We start from the raw sequence: 22,921 nt of genomic DNA on the forward strand, positions 1-22,921 counted from the left end.
AGGCAGGAAAGTCCATAAGACTCTTATCTCCAGTAAACCACTCAGAAAACCAGAAGTGGCACAGTGGCTCAAGTGGTAGAGTGCTAGCCTTGAGCTGAAGAGCTCAGGGACAGCGTTCAGGCCCAGAGTTCAAGCCCCATGACCAACAAAAAAAAAAAAGCATCAGGTATCAAGTTAGAGTCCCATTCTCAGACCAGTTTTTTAAAAGGCCAAAAGTTTGTTGCTGGGAATGTGGCTTAGTGGTAGAGTGCTTGCCTAGCATGCACGAAATCCTGGGTTTGATGCCTCATACCACATACACAGAAAAGGCCAGAAGTGGTGCTGTGGCTCAAGAAGTAGAACACTAGCCTTGAGCAAAAGCAGCTCAGGGACAGTGCCCAGGCCCTGAGTTCAAGCCCCAGGACTGGCAAAAATAAAAAAGTTTGCTGTGTTCTACTTTTGCAGTTCAGCATTGTTGCCAGGCATTTAAAGCTACTTGCCCTACCCTTGCATTAAATGGCAGCAGTTTGTTATCTGTTTTTAATTTTGGGGTTTTGTTTGTTTGTTTGTTTTGGGTTTTTTTGGGGGGGGGGTTGGCCCATTGTGAGGCTTGAACTCTGGGCCTGAGTATTGTCCCTCAGCTCTTCAGCTCAAGGCAACGTTCTACCACTTGAGCCACAGCACTACTTCTGGTTTCCTGGTAGTTAATTGGAGATAAGAGTCTCATGGACTTTCCTGCCTGAGCTGGCTTTGAACTGGGATCCTCAGATCTCAGCCTCCTGAGTAGCTAGAATTACAGGCATGAGCCACTAGCACCCGGCTGGTTTTTTGTTGTTTTGTTTTGTTTTTTTTGCCGGTCATGGGGCCTGAACTCTGGGCCTGGGCACTGTCCCTCTGCTCTTCAGCTCAAGGCTAACGCTCTACCATTTGAGCCACAGGACACTTCTGGCTTTTTCTGCTTATGTGGTGCTGAGAAATCAAACCCATGGCCTCATGCATGCAAGGCAAGCACTCTACCACTAAGCCACATTTCCAGCCCCTTGTTTATTTTTTATTTATTTTTGTTAGCTATGGGGCTTGAACTCGGGGTCCTTAAGCTCTTTTTGCTCAAGGCTAGCACTCTACCACTTTGAACCGTAGCACTGTTTCTGGTTTTCTGGTGGTTTATTGGAGATAAGAGTCTCATGAACTTTATTTCCTGGGTTGGCTTTGAACCACAATCCTCAGATCTCAGTCTCCTGAGTTGCTAGGATTGCAGGTGTGAGCCACTAGCCCCAGCTAATTTTCTTGTTTTTGAAACAGGGTCTCACTATATAGCCCAGTCTGGCCTCAAATCCATAATCCTTCTGCCTCTGCCTCCCAACTGTGTCACCACCCTAGCCTCTATTTTCAATTCTTACATTTACATTTTATAGCTTTTTCTGTTTGCACACTGACCAGACAAATACTTGTCTTCACTTTGCTTATCTTTAGCAGCTCCTCTTTCCATTCAGATTCATAATCTATGAGGTTGGAAACCAGATCATAAAGATTGTCAGAACTGTGTTTGTACAAAGAAACAAATCAGGGTCTGTTTGTGAATAAAGCACATTAATATAATTGGGTTAGCTTTATGTAGGCAAAGCTGGTGAATAAATGTGTTAGTTGGCATTTTTCTATAGGCTGTTATTTCAATTGCTCCTAAAGTAGATATTGTTTCTTTTTCTTTCTTCTATAGGAGCTTCCATGTACCAGTCTCAAAAGTGAAGGTATGACAAGAAAAGGGGGTATGGGGTAAATCTCCTAGCATGAAAATGATGTTCTACATATTAATAGATAATTGAGTTGCATTTTGGTTGAAATTCAGTTAAGATAAATTTATATTTTGTGCCTTAGATTGTACTACTTTTTATCAGGGAGAAAAATCATTGAATTCTAGTTCAACTGCTGAAAAATACACTGAAGTCTTTTGCTAAACTTGCTTTAAAAATGCAAAATTTGCTTTACTAAATTAAGCCAAGCATACTCATGTCAGTGGCTTATTTACTTCTTGGTAGGGTGGGTAGAAGAATGGATAAATACATGGGAAAAGTAATTATGTTAATGATAGAATCTGGGTAGAATCTGGACATTCACTGTAAAGTTGTCTCAACTTTTTTATATATTTGAAATTTTTATAGTAAAATGTTGGGGAACAAATAGTACCTGTTACCTTTTTACATGCCAGCTCTGATACTTGGCCCTCTTCAGGCTTGTTTCAACTGCTAGATATCAAGAGCTGAATTCAGATATAGACACAACCAGCAGCCTTTTTAGCCTTGAGGCCTGGAACATTGTTTCTTCTCTAGCTAGTCCTGATGGTGATTTCTATTATATCCTGGTGCTATCCTTATCTTGATAACCATCACATATGGTCTTGTTTAAAAGTCACCTTAAAGCCTTTTTGGAAAGGTTTTAGAAGGCAGCATGTACAAAATAGCTTTTATTAGAATCAGGAAGAAAGAGGCATTGGTGAGAGAGATTCTGAATCTTTTCATTTTTGTTTATTTTTGAGACAGAATCTTGCAGTATAGACCAGGCTGGCCTGGACAACTCATGATTCTCCTGCCTCAGCCTCCCGAGTGCTGGGATTACAGGTGTGTACCACCACATCTGGTTTTCATTTATTTTCTTTCTTTTTTTTTTTTTTTATGCTGGTACTAGGGCTTGAACTCAGGGCCTGTGCTGTTGCTTATCTTTTTCATGTAAAACTGGTTTTCTATCATTTGAGGAACTCCTGTAGTTCCTGTTGTTTGCTGGTTAACTGGAGATAAAAGTCTCACAGATTTGTCTGCTGGGCTCGCTTTGAACAGAGGTCCTCAGTTCTCAGCCTCCTAAGGAACTAGGATTACAGGCGTGAGCCACAGGCACCTAGCTAATTCCCTTTTTATGGCTGAATATTTCATTTTATCTAGGTACCACATTTCACTTGTCTATTCATTTAGTTGGTGGGTATTTGGGTTGTTTCTACCTTTTGATTATAATAAATAATCCTGCTTGAAATTTTATACACAAGTTTTTATTTGAAAACATTTTCATTTCTTTGGGTACATAGCTACAAATAGAATTGCTAGATTCTGTGATTTGTTTTTCTTTTTTTCTTTTCTTTTTTCCACTAACACCTAGTGTTCTACTACCTTGATCCATACTTCCACTTTCAGCTTCTTCCTGGTTAATTGGAGATGTGTCTCAAATTTTGTCTGCCTAGGCTGGTTTTAAGCCACAATCATCCAAATCTCAGCCTCCTGAGTGGCTAAGATTATAAGTGTAAGCTACCATGGTGGCACAGCCCTATGCTATTTCTTAATGTCTTGTTTTGTTTTACCTCTGAACAATGTAAACCATGCTCTTCCACTGAGCTACATTCCCATCCCTGTATTAATTTTCTGAAGAACTGCCATACTGTTTTCCATTTTACATTCCCATCAGAAATGTATAAAGGTTTTCATTTCTCCACATCCTTACCAAATTTATTTTCTGGGTTTAAAAAAAATCAAGCCTTCCTAAGTGAGTGTAAAATAAGGTTTGGCTTTGCAGTTCCCTAATGACTAATGAGGCCGAACTTTTTTTTTTTTTTAACCACCAGTCCTGGGGCTTGAACTCTGGACTTGGGCACTGTACCTGGGCTCCTTTTGCTCAAGGCTAGCACTCTACCACTTGAACCATAGCACCACTTCTTACTTTTTCTGTAATTAATGGACTTTACTGTCTAGGCTGGCTCCAAACCTCCATCCTCAGATCTGAGCCTCCTAAGTAGCTAGGATTACAGGCATAAGCCACCAGTGCCCAGCTGACCTTTTTTTAAAATGCCAGTCCCAGGGCTCTGTCCCTGAGGTTTTGTGCTCAAGGCTAGTGCTCTACTACTTGAGCCACAGCTCCACTTCTAGCTTTTTGGAAGATAAGAGTCTCACAGTTTTCCTGCCCAGGATGGCTTCAAACTATGATCCTCAGATCTCAGCTTCCTGAGTAGCTAGGATTACAGGCATGAGCCACTTGCACCCAGCCTTATCTAGGTACCACATTTCACTTGTCTATTCATTTAGTTGGTGGGTATTTGGATTGTTTCTACCTTTTGATTATAGTGAATAATCCTGCACATTTTTTCATGTTCTTGATGGCCATGTGTATATCATCTTTGGAAAAAGATCTCTCCAAGTCCTTTGTACAATTTTTAATTGAGTGTGTTGGTCCTTTGTGATAGTATTCTTTATCTTAGATCCTAAACCCTTATGAGATATGAGATTTATAAATATTCTATTATGTGGGTTGTCATTTCACTTGCTTTATGGTATCCTTTGATACACAAAAGCTTTTAATTTTATGCAATTAAATTTATACATTTTTTCCCTTGTGTTGCCTTTGATGTATTAGCCAATTTTCTCCTGCGGATTAAACCCAGGACCTCACATATTGGTAGGCAACTGCTCTACTAATCTTAATCTCTAGGTCCTTCTGCCTCCCAGTTTAAAATATGTGAAAGATTCCTTAAAATGGAATTTCCACTTAAATTATTTTTCAGGGAGGAAGATGTTATTTGTTTGTCCTGAGGATCAAACTTAAGACCAGTCAGGGACTCTACCACTGAGGTACAGTCCCAGCCCCCACTTAAGTTTTTGGTAGGTCCATATGTACTTTAAAAGTATATGCAAACATATACATATATTAAATATGAGTGTACCTTTTTCTCTATATCCTCATCCATAGCTTACAGTAGTCAGTCTTGATTTTTTTCTAATTTTTTGTCGACATGACAAGTGAAAACTTTTAATTTTTTTATTTTTGCTAGTCCTGGGGCTTGAACTCAGGGCCTGGGCACTGTTCCTGAGCTTCTTTTGCTTAACTCTTAACACTTTACCATTTGAGCCACAGCACCACTTCTGGCTTTTTCTGTTTATGTGGTACTGAAGACTCAAACCTAGGACTTCATGAATGCTAGGCAAGCACTCTACCACTAAGCCACATTCCCATCCCAAAACTTTATAATCTTGGTGTGTTTTTTTTTAATGTGGTACTGGGGACTGAACTCAGAGCCTTGTGCTTGTTCTACCATTGACCTAAAAAATGTTTTGGTCTGAGACTGGGACTCAAACTTGATACCTGATGCTTTTGTTCATTGGCCAGCATCCTACCAAACTGAGCCCATGCCTCCCACCCCAATAATGTTTTAATATGCATTTTCATCTTTTTGTATTTACGTTATTTTATTTTTTCAGCCTGTAGTCATTCATGTGTATTGAATGAATGTTTACATCCTCTACATGTTTGTTTTCTTTTTTTTTTTAATTGGCCACAGCAGATGCTACATTTATGTGTGACAAGCGGTGTAACAAGAAGCGGTTATGTGGACGGCATAAATGTAATGAGATATGCTGTGTGGTAAGTGGACTTACCATTATATAATCTGTATCAGATTCCATTCATCCAAAAGACTTGACCATCTGAAGTGTGGCCCAGATACAGAACTCAGTGGAAGGAGCCGCTATTTAACAGTCTGAGTGACCTCATTGTTCTCAGCAGAGAGACTTGAGTCTTTTTTTGTTGTTGTTGAGACTGAGTCTTTTTAAACCTCAGCCAAGTCAGGAAGTCAGACAGTGGCATCTAGGGGCAGTATGGAAGAAGAGAAAGAGGAAAAACAGCAGCCTGCATACCCCAAGGCCCAAGGATTCTATATGAACACACCATCCTCTGTAAGAAGGTATTTGTTAACAAATACCTGGACTTAGCAACTTGAGCTTTGGGCTTCATATACTTGGTGGAGAAAATTACTGTGGCATTTTCTTTTTTTTTTTTTTTTTACTGTGGCATTTTCTAAAGGGACAAGTTTCATTTATTTGAGATACTTACTTCTATGAAACTACTATCAAGAAGCACATCCTGACTGTTGATACTGTTTTCTTGTGTTTCTTATACATACACCTATATAAAAATTATATATATATGTATATGTGTATATATGATAGGATAACACATGTCTATATACATAACCATATATGCATATACATGTATATGTACAAACAAGATAAGATAGCACAGTATCCATACTTAGGTAATGCATATGTATATATGTATGTATACATACATGATCATTATATATACATGATCTTTTTTTTTTAGTGTTTACATTGACAAAGTGAAGAGTGGTGAAATTATGCTATATGCTGAGACTGATAAATGAGTATTTGAAGGTCTAAAGACTTTTACCAGTTTCAAACATATACAAAAAGAGACCAATGTAGTAAATCACATCTACACAACATTTAGCTCCAGCAGTGATCAACTCATGCTTATCTTTTCTCTTCTGTATCCCTACCTTTTCCCTCTTCCTTTTTTTTTGTTTGTTGTTTTTTATTTTTTGTTTTTACCAGTCCTTGGGCTTGAACTCAGGGCTTGGGCACTGTCCTTGAGCTTCTTTTGCTCAAGGCTAACCCTCTACCACTTGAGCCACAGTGCCACTTCTGGCTTTTTCTGTGTATGTGGTACTGAGGAATCAAACCCAGGGTTTCATGCATGCTAGGCAAGCACTCTACCACATTCCCAGCCCCCTTCCTGTTATTTTAAAGCTGTTCTCCAATATCATTCCATCCATAAATGTGTTGAACTTTGTTTTTTGTAGCCTGTCTTTATGGAGAACATTTATGTATATGTATATATATGCACATATATATATTATTTATGAATAAACAGAAATTTCTTCTTTTAGGATAAGGAGCACAAATGTCCTTTGATTTGTGGGAGGAAACTCCGTTGTGGCCTTCATAGATGTGAAGAACCTTGTCATCGAGGGAATTGCCAGACATGTTGGCAAGCCAGTGAGTGTCATCGCTCTCTATAACTCTTTCTTCTTTTTTTGTTTTCTTCCTACTAGGAATTGAACTCAGGGCATCATGCTTGCTTGCTAGGACAAGAGCTCTATCACTTGAGTTATGTCCCCAACCTCACTCTACATTTTCACAAGTTTCCTAAGTCTCATGCAGTAGCATACTGTTATAATCCTAACACACTAAGTAGGCATTGTCATGAAGATTATGGGTTTGAGCTTATCTGACCTACAGATAGCTCTATCTTCAGGCCTACCTGTCTCAAATTCCACCTTCCACTCCCCCCCAAAAAAACAAGTTTCCTAGAAATTCAGGCATAATGTATTTTGAAAGATTGATTTGCTAAGATTGATTTGGATTACTGAACAATATACTTCAGGTAGGTTGAAACTTGGAGGTACAAACCTGTAATTCCAGCACTTGGAAGGCAGAAGCAGGACAACAAGAAATTCAGAGCCAGCTGAGCTACATAGTGGGACCCTTGTTTCAAACAAGCAAAAATCCCACCCTTTCCTATGCCCTTTTAAGGCTGACAGTGCTTTAAGAGGCTAACACAGGAAGGTAAAGGATACCTCCATAAAACCCAGTGAAGAACTTGTAAAACCCTTATTTGGATCTAGAGTCACAGCAAAATTTTAAAAAAAAGTATACATGGGGCTGGGAAGGTGGCTCAGTGGTAGAGTGCTTGCCTTGCATGCCTGAGGCCCTGGGTTCGATTCCTCAGCACCACATAAGGAAAAAGAAAAAAGCCGGAAGTGGCGCTGTGACTCAAGTGATAGAGCACTAGCCTTGAGCTGAAGAGCTGAGGGACAGTGCCCAGGCCCAGAGTTCAGGCTCCACAACCGGACCCAAAAAAATTAAAAAAACAAAACTGTACAAAACTTAAGAGAAAAGGCCTGGTTTATTAATGGGATCCTCCTCTTCCTCTGTCTTTAATATATTCATTGCATCTTAACATAAATCACATTTTTAAAAAACTGTTAAAAATAGTAAATTGCATGTCTGGTTTTACAGAAGATAGCTGGATTCTCTTCTGCCTCTGCCTTCAGTCTGTTGCAGTATAGTTGAGGTATATGAGAAGATCCAGCCTCATACAGATAGCTAGTTGGAATAGAAAAAAAAAATTGAAACCTTTTCAAATAATTGTTAGTACTCTTTAATATTACACAAAACTCAGCCTTATTTTAGAAAGGGAAAGTCAGTGATAATTTTCTCATTGCAATACACTGACCTGTCTTGTCCTTTTTTGGGGAAAGGGCTGCAAGGGGCCGGTACTGGGGCTTTAACTCTGGGCCTGGGCACTGTGCCTGAGCTTTTGTGCTCAAGGCTAGTGCTCTACCAACTTGGGCCACAATTGTGTGTGTGTGTGTGTGTGTGTGTGTCTGTCTGTCTGTCTGTGTGTGTCTGTGTGTGTGTGTCTGTGTGTGTGTGTGTGTGTGTGTCTGTGTGTGTGTGTGTCTGTGTGTGTCTGTGTGTGTCTGTGTGTGTGTGGTGGTAACTCAAGATAAGGGTCTCATGGACTTTTCTAGCTTGTCTGGCTTTGAACTACTATCCTCAGATCTCAGCATCCTGACTAGCTATGATTGCAGGTATGAGCCACCAGCAGCCAGCCTGTCTTATAGTTTGAGTGAATTTTTTTTTAACACATGCATGATTTTTGGTTAGGTTTGGCTTTTGAAACAGGGTCTTGCTCTGTGATCCAGACTGGCTTTGAACTGATAACCATACTGTCTAAGCCTCCAAAGTGCTTGATTATAAATATGTGGCACTACATCTGGCTTTTATCTACACGTTCGTACAGTAGTATACATTTGTATACAGTAGTATACAAACAAATGTTGACTGTGTTATGCAGATCTTTAAAATATTGACAGCTTGGGCTGGGAAGGTGGCTCAGTGGTAGAGCACTTGCCTTGCATGCTCCAGGCCCTGGGTTCGATTCCTCAGCACCACATAAGCAGAAAGAAAAAAGCCGGAAGTGGCGCTGTGGCTCAAGGGGTAGAGCGCTAGTCTTGAGCTGAAGAGCTGAGGGACAGCACCCAGGCCCAGAGTTTAGGCCCCACAACTAGACCCAAAAAATATATATATATATATTGACAGCTTTTTATTGTAATACTCAAACTCACTTTTAAACATATACTCACACACACACACACACATACATATCTCTATGTGCATCTTTTTTTTTTTGGTCCGGTCGTCGGGCCTGAACTCTGGGCCTTGGTGCTGTCCCTCAGCTCTTCAGCTCAAGACTAGCGCTCTACCCCTTGAGCCACAGCGCCACTTCCGGCTTTTTTCTTTCTGCTTATGTGGTGCTGAGGAATCGAACCCAGGGCCTGGAGCATGCAAGGCAAGTGCTCTACCACTGAGCCACCTTCCCAGCCCCTCTCTATGTGCATCTTAATATCTGTATATTCCAAACTCAGGAAGGATTCTTTCGTTTCATCTACTTTTTGTTTTTTGTTTCACCAGGTTTTGATGAATTAACTTGCCACTGTGGTGCATCAGTCATCTATCCTCCAGTTCCCTGTGGCACTAGGCCCCCTGAGTGTTCCCAGACTTGTGCCAGAATTCATGAATGTGACCATCCAGGTGAGTCTCTCTTCTCCATACCTTACAGCCTGTTCATACCATGTTCAACATGTTTTTGTTTAACTGCTCTGAGGTCATGCTCGGATAACAGCCCTTGTTCCTTGTTTTTCCCTGGACAAGCCTTGTACCATGGTTTTCTTACCTCTGACTCCAGGTAGCTGGGATTACAGGTGTATATCACCATGCTTGTCTTTAGAAGCAGTTTAAGAGTCATGGCAGATACCTGATTATTATTAAGCAGATACATCGTAAGGAAAGCAAATGAACAAATGAACATCTGCAGGAGATAGAGTGAAAGCTGCCTCATCTACACCTGGGATTTGGCATGTCCCTTTCCATCTCATTTTGGACTGCTTTTTCTACTTGTGCTCATTCTTCAATACTTCAGTGTGAAAAGATACTTTTACTTTCCTGTGACCATTTAGAAAAAGTATTCTGAGTACCAGAATTAGTTTCTTTATTTTTTATTTAGGTTTTTATGGTACTTTAGACCTTGCTCCTGCTAAGCAAGCTATCCCTCCAGTTTCTAGCCCCAAAGTTTAAAGTTCTATATCATACATCATTTTTAATGTTTCATGTAGTTTATATGGCCTTACCTAGAGATTAATTCTTAATGTTACCTTTCTCTTCCTGCAGTGTACCATTCTTGTCATAGTGAGGAAAAGTGCCCCCCTTGTACTTTCCTGACTCAGAAGTGGTGCATGGGCAAACACGAGGTAAGTTTTCTCTCTGAGATGTTCTTTATCCCAGTAAGAAATTTATGATTTACTTACACAAGAGTTGTTAGTCTCATTTCTCAAATTTTTTTAATTTTTTTTTTTCTTTCCAGTCCTGTGGCTTAAAATCAGGGCCCAGCACTGTCCCTGAGCTTCTTTTGCTCAAGGCTAGCACTCTACCACTTGAGCCACAGTGCCACTTCTGGCCGGTTCTGTTTATGTGATACTAAGGAATCAAATCCAGGGCTTCGTGCTTGCTAGGCAAGCACTCTACCACTAAGCTACACTTCTAGCCCATAAATATACTCTTAAGAAACAGCTTTCTATCGCATTAAAATGTTTATGCAATAAAATAGCCTTTTAAATGTAAAGGTCTGTGGAGTTTTTTTTTGTTATCAACAAATGTATCTATCCAGACAGTAACCACCATCACAATTAAGGTATAGAAGAGTTTACTTAAACATTCCTTCATGATCTTTAGAGTTACTTTCACTACCTCTACACCTGGCAACCACAAGCAATGGGAATTTCATGGCTTTTTTTTTGGGGGGGGGGTTGTCTTGGGGCTTGAACTCTGGGCCTGGGTGCTGTCCCTCAGCTCTTCAGCTCAAGGCTAGCTTGAGCTATAGCACCACTTTCAGTTTTCTGGTGGTTAATTGGAGATAAGAGTCTCATGGAAGCCAGGCACCGGTGGCTCATGCCTGTAATCCTAGCTACTCAGGAGGCTAAGATCTGAAGACCATGGTTCAAAGCCAGCCCAGGCCAGAGACTCATCTCCAATAAACCACTAGAAACCCAACACTCGCCTTAATTCTGAAGAGCTGAGGGACAGTGCCCAAGCCCAGAGTTCAAGCCCCTTGACCGACAAAAAAAAGAAAAGAAAAAAAAAATGAGAGAGAGTCTCACAGACTTTCTTGTCTGTGCTGGCTTTGAACCAGATCCTTAGATCTCAGCCTCCTGAGTAGCTGGGATTACAGGCATAAGCCACCAGCACCTGGCTTTTATGAACTTTTTCTCCCAGTTGGCTTTAATCTATTATCCTCCTGATCTCTTCCTCCATACTAGCTGGAATTATAGGCATGTACCACCACTTGGCATGTTTCCTATAGCCTTATAGGCAGCAGCATCTTTCCTTATTTTTACTTTCAGTTCAGGCTGTCATTTCCACATACCAGTGATCCCAGCTGCTTGGGATACTGAGATAGGAAGAGTGCTAAGAGGCCAGCCCTAAGCAAAAAAAAAAAACAAGACTTTATCTGCCTCAGTTCCTAGACAACATTACCCAAAGGATAGGCCAAAATATTCTTGTATGTGTGTATGTATTTATTTATTTACAATACGTAGAACAAGAAGACTGGAAAAAGTCTCTTGGGTACATTGGAGTCCTTGAACTCCTTTTTTGTTTCCCCTTTAGCACAGATACGGGTTTTCATTTATCTTTGATAATGAACCTTGGCTGCCTTTGCTGTGTCTTGAGATTTTCCTTCTTTTGTTTTGTTTTATTTTTGTGGCACATCCAGGTGCTTGTGCTCTTAGCAAATTTACATGAAGATTGTACACAATGGCATTTTGCCACTTGTCACTTTTCCTCAGCAAGACAAACTCACCACGTGCTTATCCAGCTCTCTTGCCCCAGCCAGCACTGCCTCTGTGGACCTCCATGTGTTCCAGTGGCTGAGAGTGGGAATGAGGCACAGCTCCCTCATTCTCTACTGTGAACATCACTCTCCAGCTGGCATAGCTCCTACATTGGCTACCACTTTCTGAGACAACTGTAGAATTTCCAAGTATTTCTAGTTGTCTGGCCTCATTTCTTGTTGCCTACCTTAGAAAATTTGTCTCAGGTTACATGTGGCTACTACCACAGATATTTTTGTATCATAAAGAGCATTATTATTAAAATTCAAATTTGTTTCTGTTTTGGGGTTGTTTTTTTTTTCAGACTAACCTCTCAGACTTTGAAAATCAAATTGATTATTTTCAGATAAAAAGAGCTCAAAGGGCTGGGAAGGTGGCTCAGTGGTAGAGAGCTTGCTTTGCAGGCCTGAGGCCCTGGGTTCGATTCCTCAGCACCACATAAGCAGGGGAAAAAAAGCCAGAAGTGGCGCTGTGGCTCAAGGGGTAGAGCGCTAGCCTTGAGCTGAAGAGCTGAGGGATAGCGCCCAGGCCCAGAGTTCAGGCCCCATGACTAGACCCAAAAAAAAAAAAAAAAAAAGAAAAAAAGAGTTCAAAAGCCGGGTGCTGGTGGCTCACGCCTATAATCCTAGCTACTCAGGAAGCTGAGATCTGAGGATCACAGTCTAAAGCCAGCCTGGCAGGAAAGTTCATGAGACTTACCTCCTGTAAAGCACCAGAAAAACCAGAAGTTGTGCTGTGGCTCAAATGGTAGTGCACTCACCTTGAGCTGAAGAGCTGAGGGATGGTGCTCAGGCCCAGAAGTTCAAGCCCCAAGACTGACAAAAAAAAAGAGAGAGAGAGCTCAAAGTGGTAGCGCATTAGCCTTGAGCAGAAAAGCTTACGGACAACAACCAGGCCTTGAGTTCAAGCCCCACAACTGACAGCAAAAAAACCTTTTCAGATTGATTTTGTTGTTGTTGTTTTGTTTTTTTTTAACAAAAGCATCCATACGGTCATGTAACCACTATCATAGTCAAGGTTGTATATACCTGTAATCTTAGCGCTCCAGAGTCTGAAGCAGGATGATTAGAAGTTCAAGGTTAACCTAGGCTATGTATCAAGATTCTGTTTCAAAAAAAAAAAAAAAAACCATGCTGGACATATAACTCAGTGGTGGAATGCCTACCTAACATGTTCAAAGCCCTGGATTCAATCCGCAGCATGGACAAAAACAAAAAAACACCACCCTAAACCCCATACAGAAATGAGAACCTGGCTACTTCCTTTTCTCCTAGTTACGAAGCAACATCCCTTGTCACCTGGTTGATATCTCTTGCGGATTACCCTGCAATGCCATGCTTCCATGTGGGATGCACAAGTGTCAGAGACTTTGTCACAAAGGAGAATGTCTTGTGGATGAGACCTGTAAGCAGTCCTGCACCACTCCCAGAGCCAACTGTGGCCACCCATGTATGGCATCCTGCCACCCCGGCTTACCCTGCCCTGTGACCGCTTGTAAAGCCAAGGTTTGTATTGTAGGCCATGTCATTCCTAGTATGTCACTTACCATGTTGTCAGTTTGCACATGTGGTTACTTTCTGCTGTCTTGAAAAAAGAGACTCACTGACACTCTTCTCTGCTGTGGTTTGAGAGAAGCCTGCTTGTTCTTATGGTTCCCACGTACTAACAGTAACTCCAGGCAAATCGTATTTCAGGTAGAGCTACAGTGTGAATGTGGAAGAAGAAAAGAGATGATGATTTGCTCTGAAGCATCCAGTACTTATCAAAGGTTAGCACTACTGAATTTTTTTTTTTAAGCAATATGGAGATTACATGCTTTTTACGAGGATTTATTTTCTGGATACTGGTGGCTCATGACTGTAATGCTAGGTAGTCAGGAAGCTGAAATCTAAGGATTGTGGTTTGAAGCCAGCCTAGGCAGACAAATTTGTAAGATTCCTTTAACTAGCAAAATCCCAAAATGGAGCTTGTGGGTCTAGATGAAGAAAATTTGTGTGTATATAATCTTGTGGAAATTTTTCTTGTTCATTTTTGTTTTTTGTTAGTTTCTAATGCTAAGAGATCAGATCTGCAGGCTTCACACATCTAGGCTAGCACTCTTACCAGTAGAACTTTAACCCTAACACTAGAAAGTTTTACAATAAATTTTTACAAGTTGAATTTTTCACATTGAAAGAAAAGATGCTGCTTTAAAGTTGTTTTGTTCACTATTTTAATTTGAGGAATATTTTTTATTTTTCTTCCTCTTTCTTCCCCTCTCATTCCACCCCACTGCCTCGTCTTATTGTACTGTGAGATAGGAAAGGAAGATGTCCTGAAGTCTCTTTCCCAACATGGGCTTCTGATTACTCTGGGAATCTTGGAACCCATGTGGTCATACAGAGGTCTACATATATGTATGAAGAGGTATTAGGGAAAAACTGGTTGGTTGTATCTCTGATTATATGTAGAAGTGTGTCTTAGATATAGGACCTTAAGCATGAATAGACATCAGGTTGACTGTTGAATACCTAGGATGATGACCCTTGGTCTGGATGTTCAAGGAGGTATTGAGGAATTGTTAACCTCTTCACTTCCTGTGTAGCTGCTTGGAATCTAATTGAGGACATATGCCACACATGTGGAGGTAGCTGGTAATGGACAGGCTTACAAGGCCATACAAATTATCTTTTGATAGTTTGGCTTGGAAAGAGGCTTCTGTATCCCTTTCTCTTTTTTGTGTTTCAGAATAGCTGCTATTTCTATGGCTTCTAAAATAACAGACATGCAGCTTGGAGATTCAGTGGAGATCAGCAAGCTAATTACTAAGAAGGAAGTTCAACAAGCCAGGTAAATTTGAAAGTGTATTGATTGATATAGCTAGCTTCTTTCTCCAGTTAGACTTAATTTGTAGAGAGCATAACATTTATCTTAGTCTCCCAACAGTGGTCCCTCACACATAAAGCATATCTTCCCCCAATTTAGATGTTGAAGCCACACACGCTAACCTAACAGATCTTACTCAGGACATGGCTAAGACCAGAGGACATTATCCAGGCCTCATTCCAGGTAGTTGGCAGGAATGCACACAGCAAGCCTACAGAATGATAACTGCACCTAGAAGGGGATATTTGTGAAGCATTTTAGACACTGGGGATCCAGGGAACACCCTGAAGCCCACTGAGGATTCCTAGACTTCCTGTATTCCTATGTCCCTCTCACCAGCCATCCCTGGCTTAGGGCCCAAAGGAAGCAATGAAATTTTTGGGGTAGAGGGTGTTAGAAACCTCTAAAGTAGTGGCCTTGTTCTTGGGTGGTCTACCTAAGATTTTCTTGCTGAATAGGAGCTGTGAAGTTTGTGCCTTGACTTTGTGTTTTTGTTTTTCATTTGCTTTTCAAGGCTAGAATGCGATGAGGAATGCTCAGCCTTGGAAAGGAAAAAGTAAGTGGTTTCAACAGCTTGTTATCTACTTCTCCTTGAGCCCAGTGTAATTCCTGGGAGGGAGTGATCTGAATTATTACTGTTATCAGACAGCATCAGAAATGTGATCATCAAGAACTTGAATTCTCTAAGAATAAACCACTCAAGTAAATTCAGCATGTGGCAGAAACATGAGCTGTGTGGTTTAGGGTGTAATATAAATATCACATGCCACAATATGCTTATTTTGTGTCTGGCCAACTTCCTGATTCCAGCAGAGATAAGAGACTTTAAAAAATGAAAAATGTCTGACTTGTTTACTAAGGTATAATGTAAGTGTACAGAGCAGTGAATAATGAATACAGTGGTGGAAACAGCACCAGGGTTACAAAAAAAAAAAAAAAAAAGAAAATTACTAGAGCCCTCTCTTGGACTCCACAAAGTTGTAATGTCTGTCCTGATTTTAGCACTTTAGTTTTGTCCTATTTTGAACTTTGTATAAAATGATAACATAAGTGGGGCACCCGTGGCTCGCACCTACAATCCTAGCTACTCAAGAGGCTGAGTTCTGAGGATTGTGGTTCAAAGCCAGCCCAGGCAGGAAAGTCTGTGAAACTCATCTCCAGGAAACCACCAGAAAACTGGAAGTGGCACTGTGGCTGAAGTGGTAGAGTGCTCGCCTTGAGCTGAAGAGCTCAGGGATAGTGCCCAGGCCCAGAGTTCAAGTCCCACAACCAACCAACCAACAAAAAAAAAGATAACATAATTTTTTGTTTGTGTGTGTATGTGAGCTAGTCCTGGGACTTGAACTCAGTGCCTTGGGCACTGTCACTGAGCTTTAGCCACAGTTCTACTACTGGCTTTTTAGTGCTTAATTGGAGATAAAAGTCTCACAGATTGGGGCTGGGAAGGTGGCTCAGTGGTAGAGTGCTGGCCTTGCACGCATGAAGCCTTGGGTTCGGTTCCTCAGCACCACATAAGCAAAACAAAAAAAAGCTGGAAGTGGCACTGTGGCTCAAGTGGTAGAGTACTAGCCTTGAGCTAAAGAGCTGAGAGACAGCGCCCAGGCCCAGAGTTCAGGCCCCACAACTGGACCCAAAATAAATAAATTAATTAATTAAATAAATAAAAGTCTCACAGATTTTACTGCCCTGGCTGTCTTCAAACCATGATCCTCAGATCTCAGCCTCCTGAGTAGTAAAGATTACAGGGCAAAGTTGGGTGCCACTGGCTCAGGCCTGTAATCCTAGCTACTCAAGAGGTTGAGATCTGAGGATTGCAGTTCAAAGCCAGCCCAGGCAGGAAAGTCTATGAGACTTTTGTCTCTGATTAAACATCAGAAAAACAGAAATGGCACAGTGGCTCAAGTAGTAGAGTGCTCACCGTGAGCTGAAGAGCTAAGGGACAGCTCCCAGGCTCCGATTTCAAGCCCCACGACCGACAAAAAAAAAAATTATAGGTAAGAGCCATCTGTGCTTGGCTTAAATAACATAATATAGTTTATTTTATTATATTTGTGACCCTCACTGTTGTTCTATACATTTTCACTTCTGCATGATATTTTGCTGCATTAATATATTGAACCAGTCTACCATTTATGGGCATGTGTATTGTCATCACTACTGGGGATTATAAATAGTGCTGTTAAGAACATTTTTACTTTTTACTGTATATATGCACTTGCTTCTGTTAAATATAAACAGGAGTAGAATTGCTGATACAGTATACAAATAAATGTTCAGTTTCAGTCGATTTGCCTAAACAACATCCTTCTAACAGGATGGAAATTCCCATTACAACATATTTTTACCCGCACTTGTCTTTTTAACTGTAATCATTTTCCTGGATTAATAGAAGAATGTGTAGGGTAGTTTTAAGTGAATATGTAGAAGGTAATGTGATGCCTAGTGGTGCTGTCCATCTCTCCCTTGGCTTGACTCTCATGGCAACTTTCAAACTTCCTGCCTTTTTAGAACCCTTAGTTACAGTGCTACAAAATGTGAACTTGAGAAAAGTTCTTGCCATTTCGAAATGCATTGAGTACACTAACGTCCTCCAAAATATGAGAATATATCTTTTTGTAGTTGAGAGACAGTATTGAGCTGTTGAGAGCTCCAAAGTCAGATTGGAGTATGAATCTAGTTTCCCAAAGCTCATAACCTTGGTCTAGTCATATTTTCTTCTTAAGAATCTGTCAACGGTGATAATAATTTCTGCTTTACATAGTCATTGTGAGGATTGAGATGAATGTCTTAGGTTTGTCTACCCAGGCTGGCTTTGATCCACAATCCTCAGATCTCAGTCTCTTAAGTAGCTAGGATTATAGACATGAGCTACTGGTACCTCACTTACCTTATTCTTGATTTAAACCTCAGATAAATTATCTCAGAAACCCAGCCTTCTTTTCCCCTAAAGAATCCAAGTCTCCAGTAGTCAGCTCACTCAAATCCAAATTAGATGCGTTTTGTGTATTTTCTTCAGTGGAGACAGTACTACATTTATCCCAAATTGTTCTTTCTTTAGTGTTCTAGTTTACTGAAATGAGACAATACATAAAGAACTTAGGACTTGATAATTATTCTATTTTACTGCGCAGTAGAAGATAATTTCCCTTCTTGTATTTGTATTCTCTCTTGATTCTAGGAGATTGGCAGAGGCATTTGATATCAGTGATGATTCTGATCCTTTCAATGTAAGATCTTCAGGCTCAAAATTCAGTGATAGTTTGAAAGATGATGCCAGGTATGTAACTTTTCTTTTTGTTTGCTTTTTTTGTAACTTGTTATCTACTTTTTAATTGGTGATATATTAGAGTGTTTAGTATAAACTAGTATGTGTTTCTGATTTACTTATTGTAATAAATTACATGTTATTTCATAAAACCTATCCCTAGTTTCTTGAAGCTGATCCCTCAAAGAACTGAACTTAGGGTTGAGAAAATGACCCTGTGGCAGGATTATGAACCTGCCAAGGGCTGGACCAGGCTGAATGAAGGATTTCTGGGTCACATTCCACCTCTGTACACCCAGGTCTCATAATCACGTTTTTCACTTGGGGCAGTAACTTTTGTTCTACTATTTCCTGGTCCTCTGATGACTGTTTTTCCTTCCTCCTTCTCTTGTCATGTTTGCCTTTTCTTTTTCTGTTTTGTGATTCTCAAGTTATCTTACAATTTCTGATCCTTACAATTCTTCTGACAACATTGTCTTGTATGCACTTTATAGGCAGAGGGTGGGTAAAAGGGGTTCCTAAAAGGGCAGGAACAGATGGAATTAACTATGATGGTTTCTCATTTCAGGAAGGACTTAAAGTTTGTCAGTGACGTTGAGAAGGAAATGGAAACCCTTGTGGAGGCTGTGAATAAGGTTGAAAAAAAAATCCAAATAGATATTTCTCCAGGGCCAACCTGATTTTTTTTAAAAAGAGCAAATCGTGTCCCCAAAACACATTCAGGCTAGTTATAGGAAAAAGCCACAGCTTCCTTGAGGATCTTAATCTTTCCCAAAAACCATGTGAGAAGAGAACACGCTCTTCCTTTGTTACCTCAAAGGCAAGACAGAAACCCTGGAGGAAGATGAAACACTGTATGACTGTTGCTGAAGAGCAGTGGAGATAAGACTACTTCATGAGAGTAAGGCCCATGTCGTGGAATCAGCCATGAATGCAAGGAGGTAGACTTAACTGAAAAGTCTTAATTTAGTCAGAAGCAGCTAACACATCATTGGTTCCCTTTATGATCAGTGGGGACTAGAAGATGGCTGCTTTAGCTCCTTGTCTATATCCTTCCTATTGTTTTCCTTGCCCTCTTCCCATTCCCTACCTTACCACTTTCCTGCAGAAGAAAGTGGAATGTATTTTCCGCTCCTAATTATAACTGGAGCATGTCTTTGTCACATACTTCTGTTTTTCTTGTTTGTTTTTGTTGGGTTTTTCTTGTTGTTCTTTGTGCCAGTCTTGGGGCTTGAACTCAGCCTGAGAAGTGTCCTTGAGCTTCTTTGCTCAAGGCTAGCACTCTGCCACTTGAGCCTTAGCTCCACTTCCACCTTTTTTGGGAGCAGTTAATTAGAGATAAGTCTCACAGGCTTTCCTGCCTAAGTTGGCTTCAAACCAAGATCCTCAGATCTCAGCCTCCTGAGTAGCTAGGATTACAGGCATGAGCCACCAGCACCTAGCTCATACTGCTGTTTTAGGTCTTCGGCTTATTTAGTCATTTCATGGTGGTGGGGGAGGGGGGGGAGGATATCATATACTCCCTAGCTTCCTCAGGAGAAACAATTAGGCTCTCCACTAAAGTCTCAATTCATTTACCTTTTGGTCCCAAACCCTGTCCCTCTCCTCATCAAAGCATAGAAATGTATCAGTTCCTATCATTCCAAACCCCTCTGGGATTACATAGCAGGTAGGGAAGTATACTGTATAATGTGAACCTCTAAAATTCAGTAACTTCTGGTTGGCCAAGCTGTTCTGTGATAAGCATAGTTGTGTTTTCTGTTTTCAGGATGATATCAATCAGTCATTTCTTCCCTCAATACAGGGAAAGAACAGTAAGAAAAGCCACTGCTTCCCTCCCATGAACAGAGATCACCGCCGGATCATTCATGACCTGGCCCAAGTTTATGGCCTGGAGAGTGTGAGCTATGACAGTGAACCAAAGCGCAATGTTGTGGTCACTGCCATCAGGTGGGTTGATCTTCCTGTTCCAAGAGGAACTCCTTAGAAGGGCAGACTGAACCCAGGAGACCCAGTGTATCGATATTTGCTTTCCTTGCTTCCTCTATTAGGATAATAGAAGCAAAATCTGATCTAGGACACCCATTTTACCATGATCTAAAGCCCCTGCCCCATTCCACAGGACAGGTACACTTAAGGTGCACATGCCACATGTCTGCCCTAATCCATGACAAATTCTAAAGGTGACATTTCTGGAAGTAGAGGGAACAACCCTGGGGGCCTGAGCAGGATGGCTTTCTCATCAAAGCATAGAAGTATATAAATTCCCTTGTCCTTCTCTGTCTCCTGTTCCTGGTTCTGCCCTCCTGGCCTAAGGAAAACAGAAAGAATGCCGGACTCCATCTCAAGGCATTCTCTGTAAACAGTGTTTTGCCATCAGGGGAAACAGGTAGTAGTGTGAGTCAGAAGAGGACAGGAAGAAACTGGGGTCATTTTCAGAAGCTGAGGTCATCAGAAGAATTTCCAACGAAGTATAGCTGGGAGGAAGCAGGCAACACAACAGTGAGTCAGGGGTAAATGGAAAGGTAAATGCAAGTGACCATGTCTGAGAGAGACAGATTATATGAGGAATTGCTCAACATCACAGTGCCGAAGTCAAAGGCTGAGTTTGTACTCATTTGCCTCATCTCTGTAGCAATTCTCACTTGAGTATTGTGTTTTCTCTTATCAGAGGGAAGTCTATTTGTCCTCCCACCACGCTGACAGGTGTGGTTGAAAGGGAGTTGCAGACACGGCCTCCACCACCAATTCCTCATCACAGACATCAGGCAGACAAGTAAGTATTCTTCAGTTGCTTTCCTACGAGACCATTTGGTCATCAAAGCCAACAAGGGTGAACCGACCTGAGCTACATCAGCCACTGGTGACCCCCTTGGGTTTGGCCTTAGGATGTAGCATTAATTAAGGTTAAGTAAAGTGTCATATGTTTGTTCAGTCCAAGGAGTACTTAAGTTTGCTGTTTGTAATCCCAATTCCACACCAGGGAAGGCATGACTGGACATAATTTCCACAGTGTAGCTGGTGTCCTGGGAAGTGGATTAAGTCTGTCACCGAATTAAAACTGGAACATTACCTAGTTAACAATCATCACTATGGGTATGGAAATGGGATTACAGGGAGAGTTGGCAGTGTATAGCTGGGCAAAAAAGAGCTGGCAGTATAGGGAGTGTATGGAGACTTCATCTTTTATTTACCTCCATATGACTTGAATGTTGTTTTTTGTTTTTGTTTTTGGTACCATTCCTGGAGCTTGAACTCGGGGCCTGGGTGGTGTTCTTGAGCTTTTTCACTCAAAGCTAGCACTCTACCATGAGTCACAATTTCCCTTCTGGCTTTTTGGTGGTAAATTGAAGATAAGAGTCTCACTGAAGTGGTGCTGTAGCTCAAGTGGTAGAGTGCTCGCCTTGAGCTGAAGAGCTGAGGGACAGCGCCCAAGCCCAGAGTTCAAGCCCCATGACCCAAAAAAAAAAAAAAGAGAGTCCCACTGACTAGCCATGATCCTTAGATCTCAGACTCCTGAGTAGTTAGGATTATAGGCATGAGCCACCAGTGCCTGGCTTCAGTCTCAGCCTCCTAAGTAGCTAGAAGTATAGGTGTGAATGATCAGCACCCAGTGTTATTTCTTTCTCTCTTTTTGGTCGTGGGGCCTGGGTATTGTCCCTGAGCTCTTTTGCCCAAGGCTAGCACTCTACTACTTTGAGCCACAATGCTACTTCTGATTTTCTGGTGGTTAAATGGAGATCAGAGTCTCATGGATTTTTCTGTCCAGGCTGGCCTTGAACTGCAATCCTCAGATCTCATCCTCCTGAGTAGCTAGGATTACATATGTAGGCCACCAGCACTTGGCTTCTTATGGATATTTTTTATAGTAGAAATAATAGTATCAATGAAAACCTGTGTGCCCATTGCCAAATTTCAGCAATAACCAGTTTGTGTTTGCTGTTCTGTCTTATCAAAGCTTCACAAAGTGGTTAATCAAGTCAGTCCTTGACTTTCGGAAGATTTGTGTGTTTCTCCCAGAGAAGAAAAGATAGGTCAATCTTTGTTTGCTTTTCAGGAATTCTGGGAGCAATAATTTACAGAAGATAATCAAGGAGCCAATAATTGACTACTTTGATGTCCAGGACTGAGAAGAGGACGATGCACTTAAGACGATGATTAGGTGTCGTAGATGGAGACTCACTTACCAGCAGATTAATCATACTTGTTTCTCTCTGCCTGGCAGAATCACAGTCTTACATGCTGTTTTACACTGTGTCAGTGTCTTCCACTGATACATCTGAAGCATGAATGTGTCAGAAATCCCCTTGTCCATTTTTATCTGTATAAAGTGTTTCACCCTGGCCAGATCTCTGATTGGTATAGTCACTAGGTTTTAGTCATTATTTTGAGGCTCCTCACATCATCACTGTAATTGCTCTGAGGATTGGAGGAATATTGAATTTTATTTGAACAAACCAGAATTTTATCCCCAACCTGACTTCATGGCATCTAATCATAGTCTTAGTTATTACATTTATTCATTTTCCTGAAAATGTCTACAACATCCGATGGACCTCACATGGAATCACATGACATCCTAAATGCTGCCATCCTATGCAAGTTTTTTGCCAAACACTGACACTTCTATCTAGCCAAATTTCTTTTAGTGTTATCCATTTTAGGACAGTCAGGTTGCTTTATAGAATTCCATTTTCCCAAGTCCCTGCATCTCTTCACACCACATCAGCAAGCCTGTGTGTTGACAGTTCGGTCCTCCCTCATTTGTGGAGGATGTGAATCGAGTTCTCCTTTTGGCAGATTCACATTGTAGCCCATGGGAACTGATCCGTGTAGCCCTAACTCCTCTCTGATTGATAAAGAGTCTCAGACGATTGTTCTGTGTTGCTTTTTTCTAGGCCTTTACCAGCCATATGGGCTCTCCTTGTCTCTGATTCTGGACCTCTGGTTTTCTTATTTGTACTTATTCAGCTTGCTTACTCAACTGGCATTCAACCACCTGAGCCACAACTCCAGCCCAGCTTCTTATT

The 22,921-nt window shown here is 41.1% G+C and overlaps 1 protein-coding gene across 1 annotated transcript in view; it reads left to right on the forward strand.

The window, feature by feature from the left end:
- Nfx1 (nuclear transcription factor, X-box binding 1) overlaps window positions 1-22,767 on the forward strand; it is a 52,242-nt gene extending 29,475 nt beyond the window's left edge. Inside the window, exons 11-24 of the mRNA XM_013026566.1 lie at window positions 1,697-1,727; window positions 5,291-5,373; window positions 6,698-6,806; window positions 9,288-9,407; window positions 10,044-10,123; window positions 13,036-13,266; window positions 13,456-13,529; window positions 14,489-14,590; window positions 15,141-15,182; window positions 17,805-17,903; window positions 18,460-18,526; window positions 19,696-19,841; window positions 20,563-20,667; window positions 21,949-22,767. Coding sequence (XP_012882020.1) covers window positions 1,697-1,727; window positions 5,291-5,373; window positions 6,698-6,806; window positions 9,288-9,407; window positions 10,044-10,123; window positions 13,036-13,266; window positions 13,456-13,529; window positions 14,489-14,590; window positions 15,141-15,182; window positions 17,805-17,903; window positions 18,460-18,526; window positions 19,696-19,841; window positions 20,563-20,667; window positions 21,949-22,021 — 1,362 coding nt within the window. The 3' untranslated portion in view covers window positions 22,022-22,767. The remainder of the gene's footprint in view (window positions 1-1,696; window positions 1,728-5,290; window positions 5,374-6,697; window positions 6,807-9,287; window positions 9,408-10,043; window positions 10,124-13,035; window positions 13,267-13,455; window positions 13,530-14,488; window positions 14,591-15,140; window positions 15,183-17,804; window positions 17,904-18,459; window positions 18,527-19,695; window positions 19,842-20,562; window positions 20,668-21,948) is intronic.
- The last annotated feature ends 154 nt before the right edge of the window (window positions 22,768-22,921 follow it).

Source organism: Dipodomys ordii, unplaced genomic scaffold (assembly GCF_000151885.1).
Source record: "Dipodomys ordii isolate 6190 unplaced genomic scaffold, Dord_2.0 Scaffold95, whole genome shotgun sequence".
Taxonomy (NCBI): Eukaryota; Metazoa; Chordata; class Mammalia; order Rodentia; family Heteromyidae; genus Dipodomys; species Dipodomys ordii.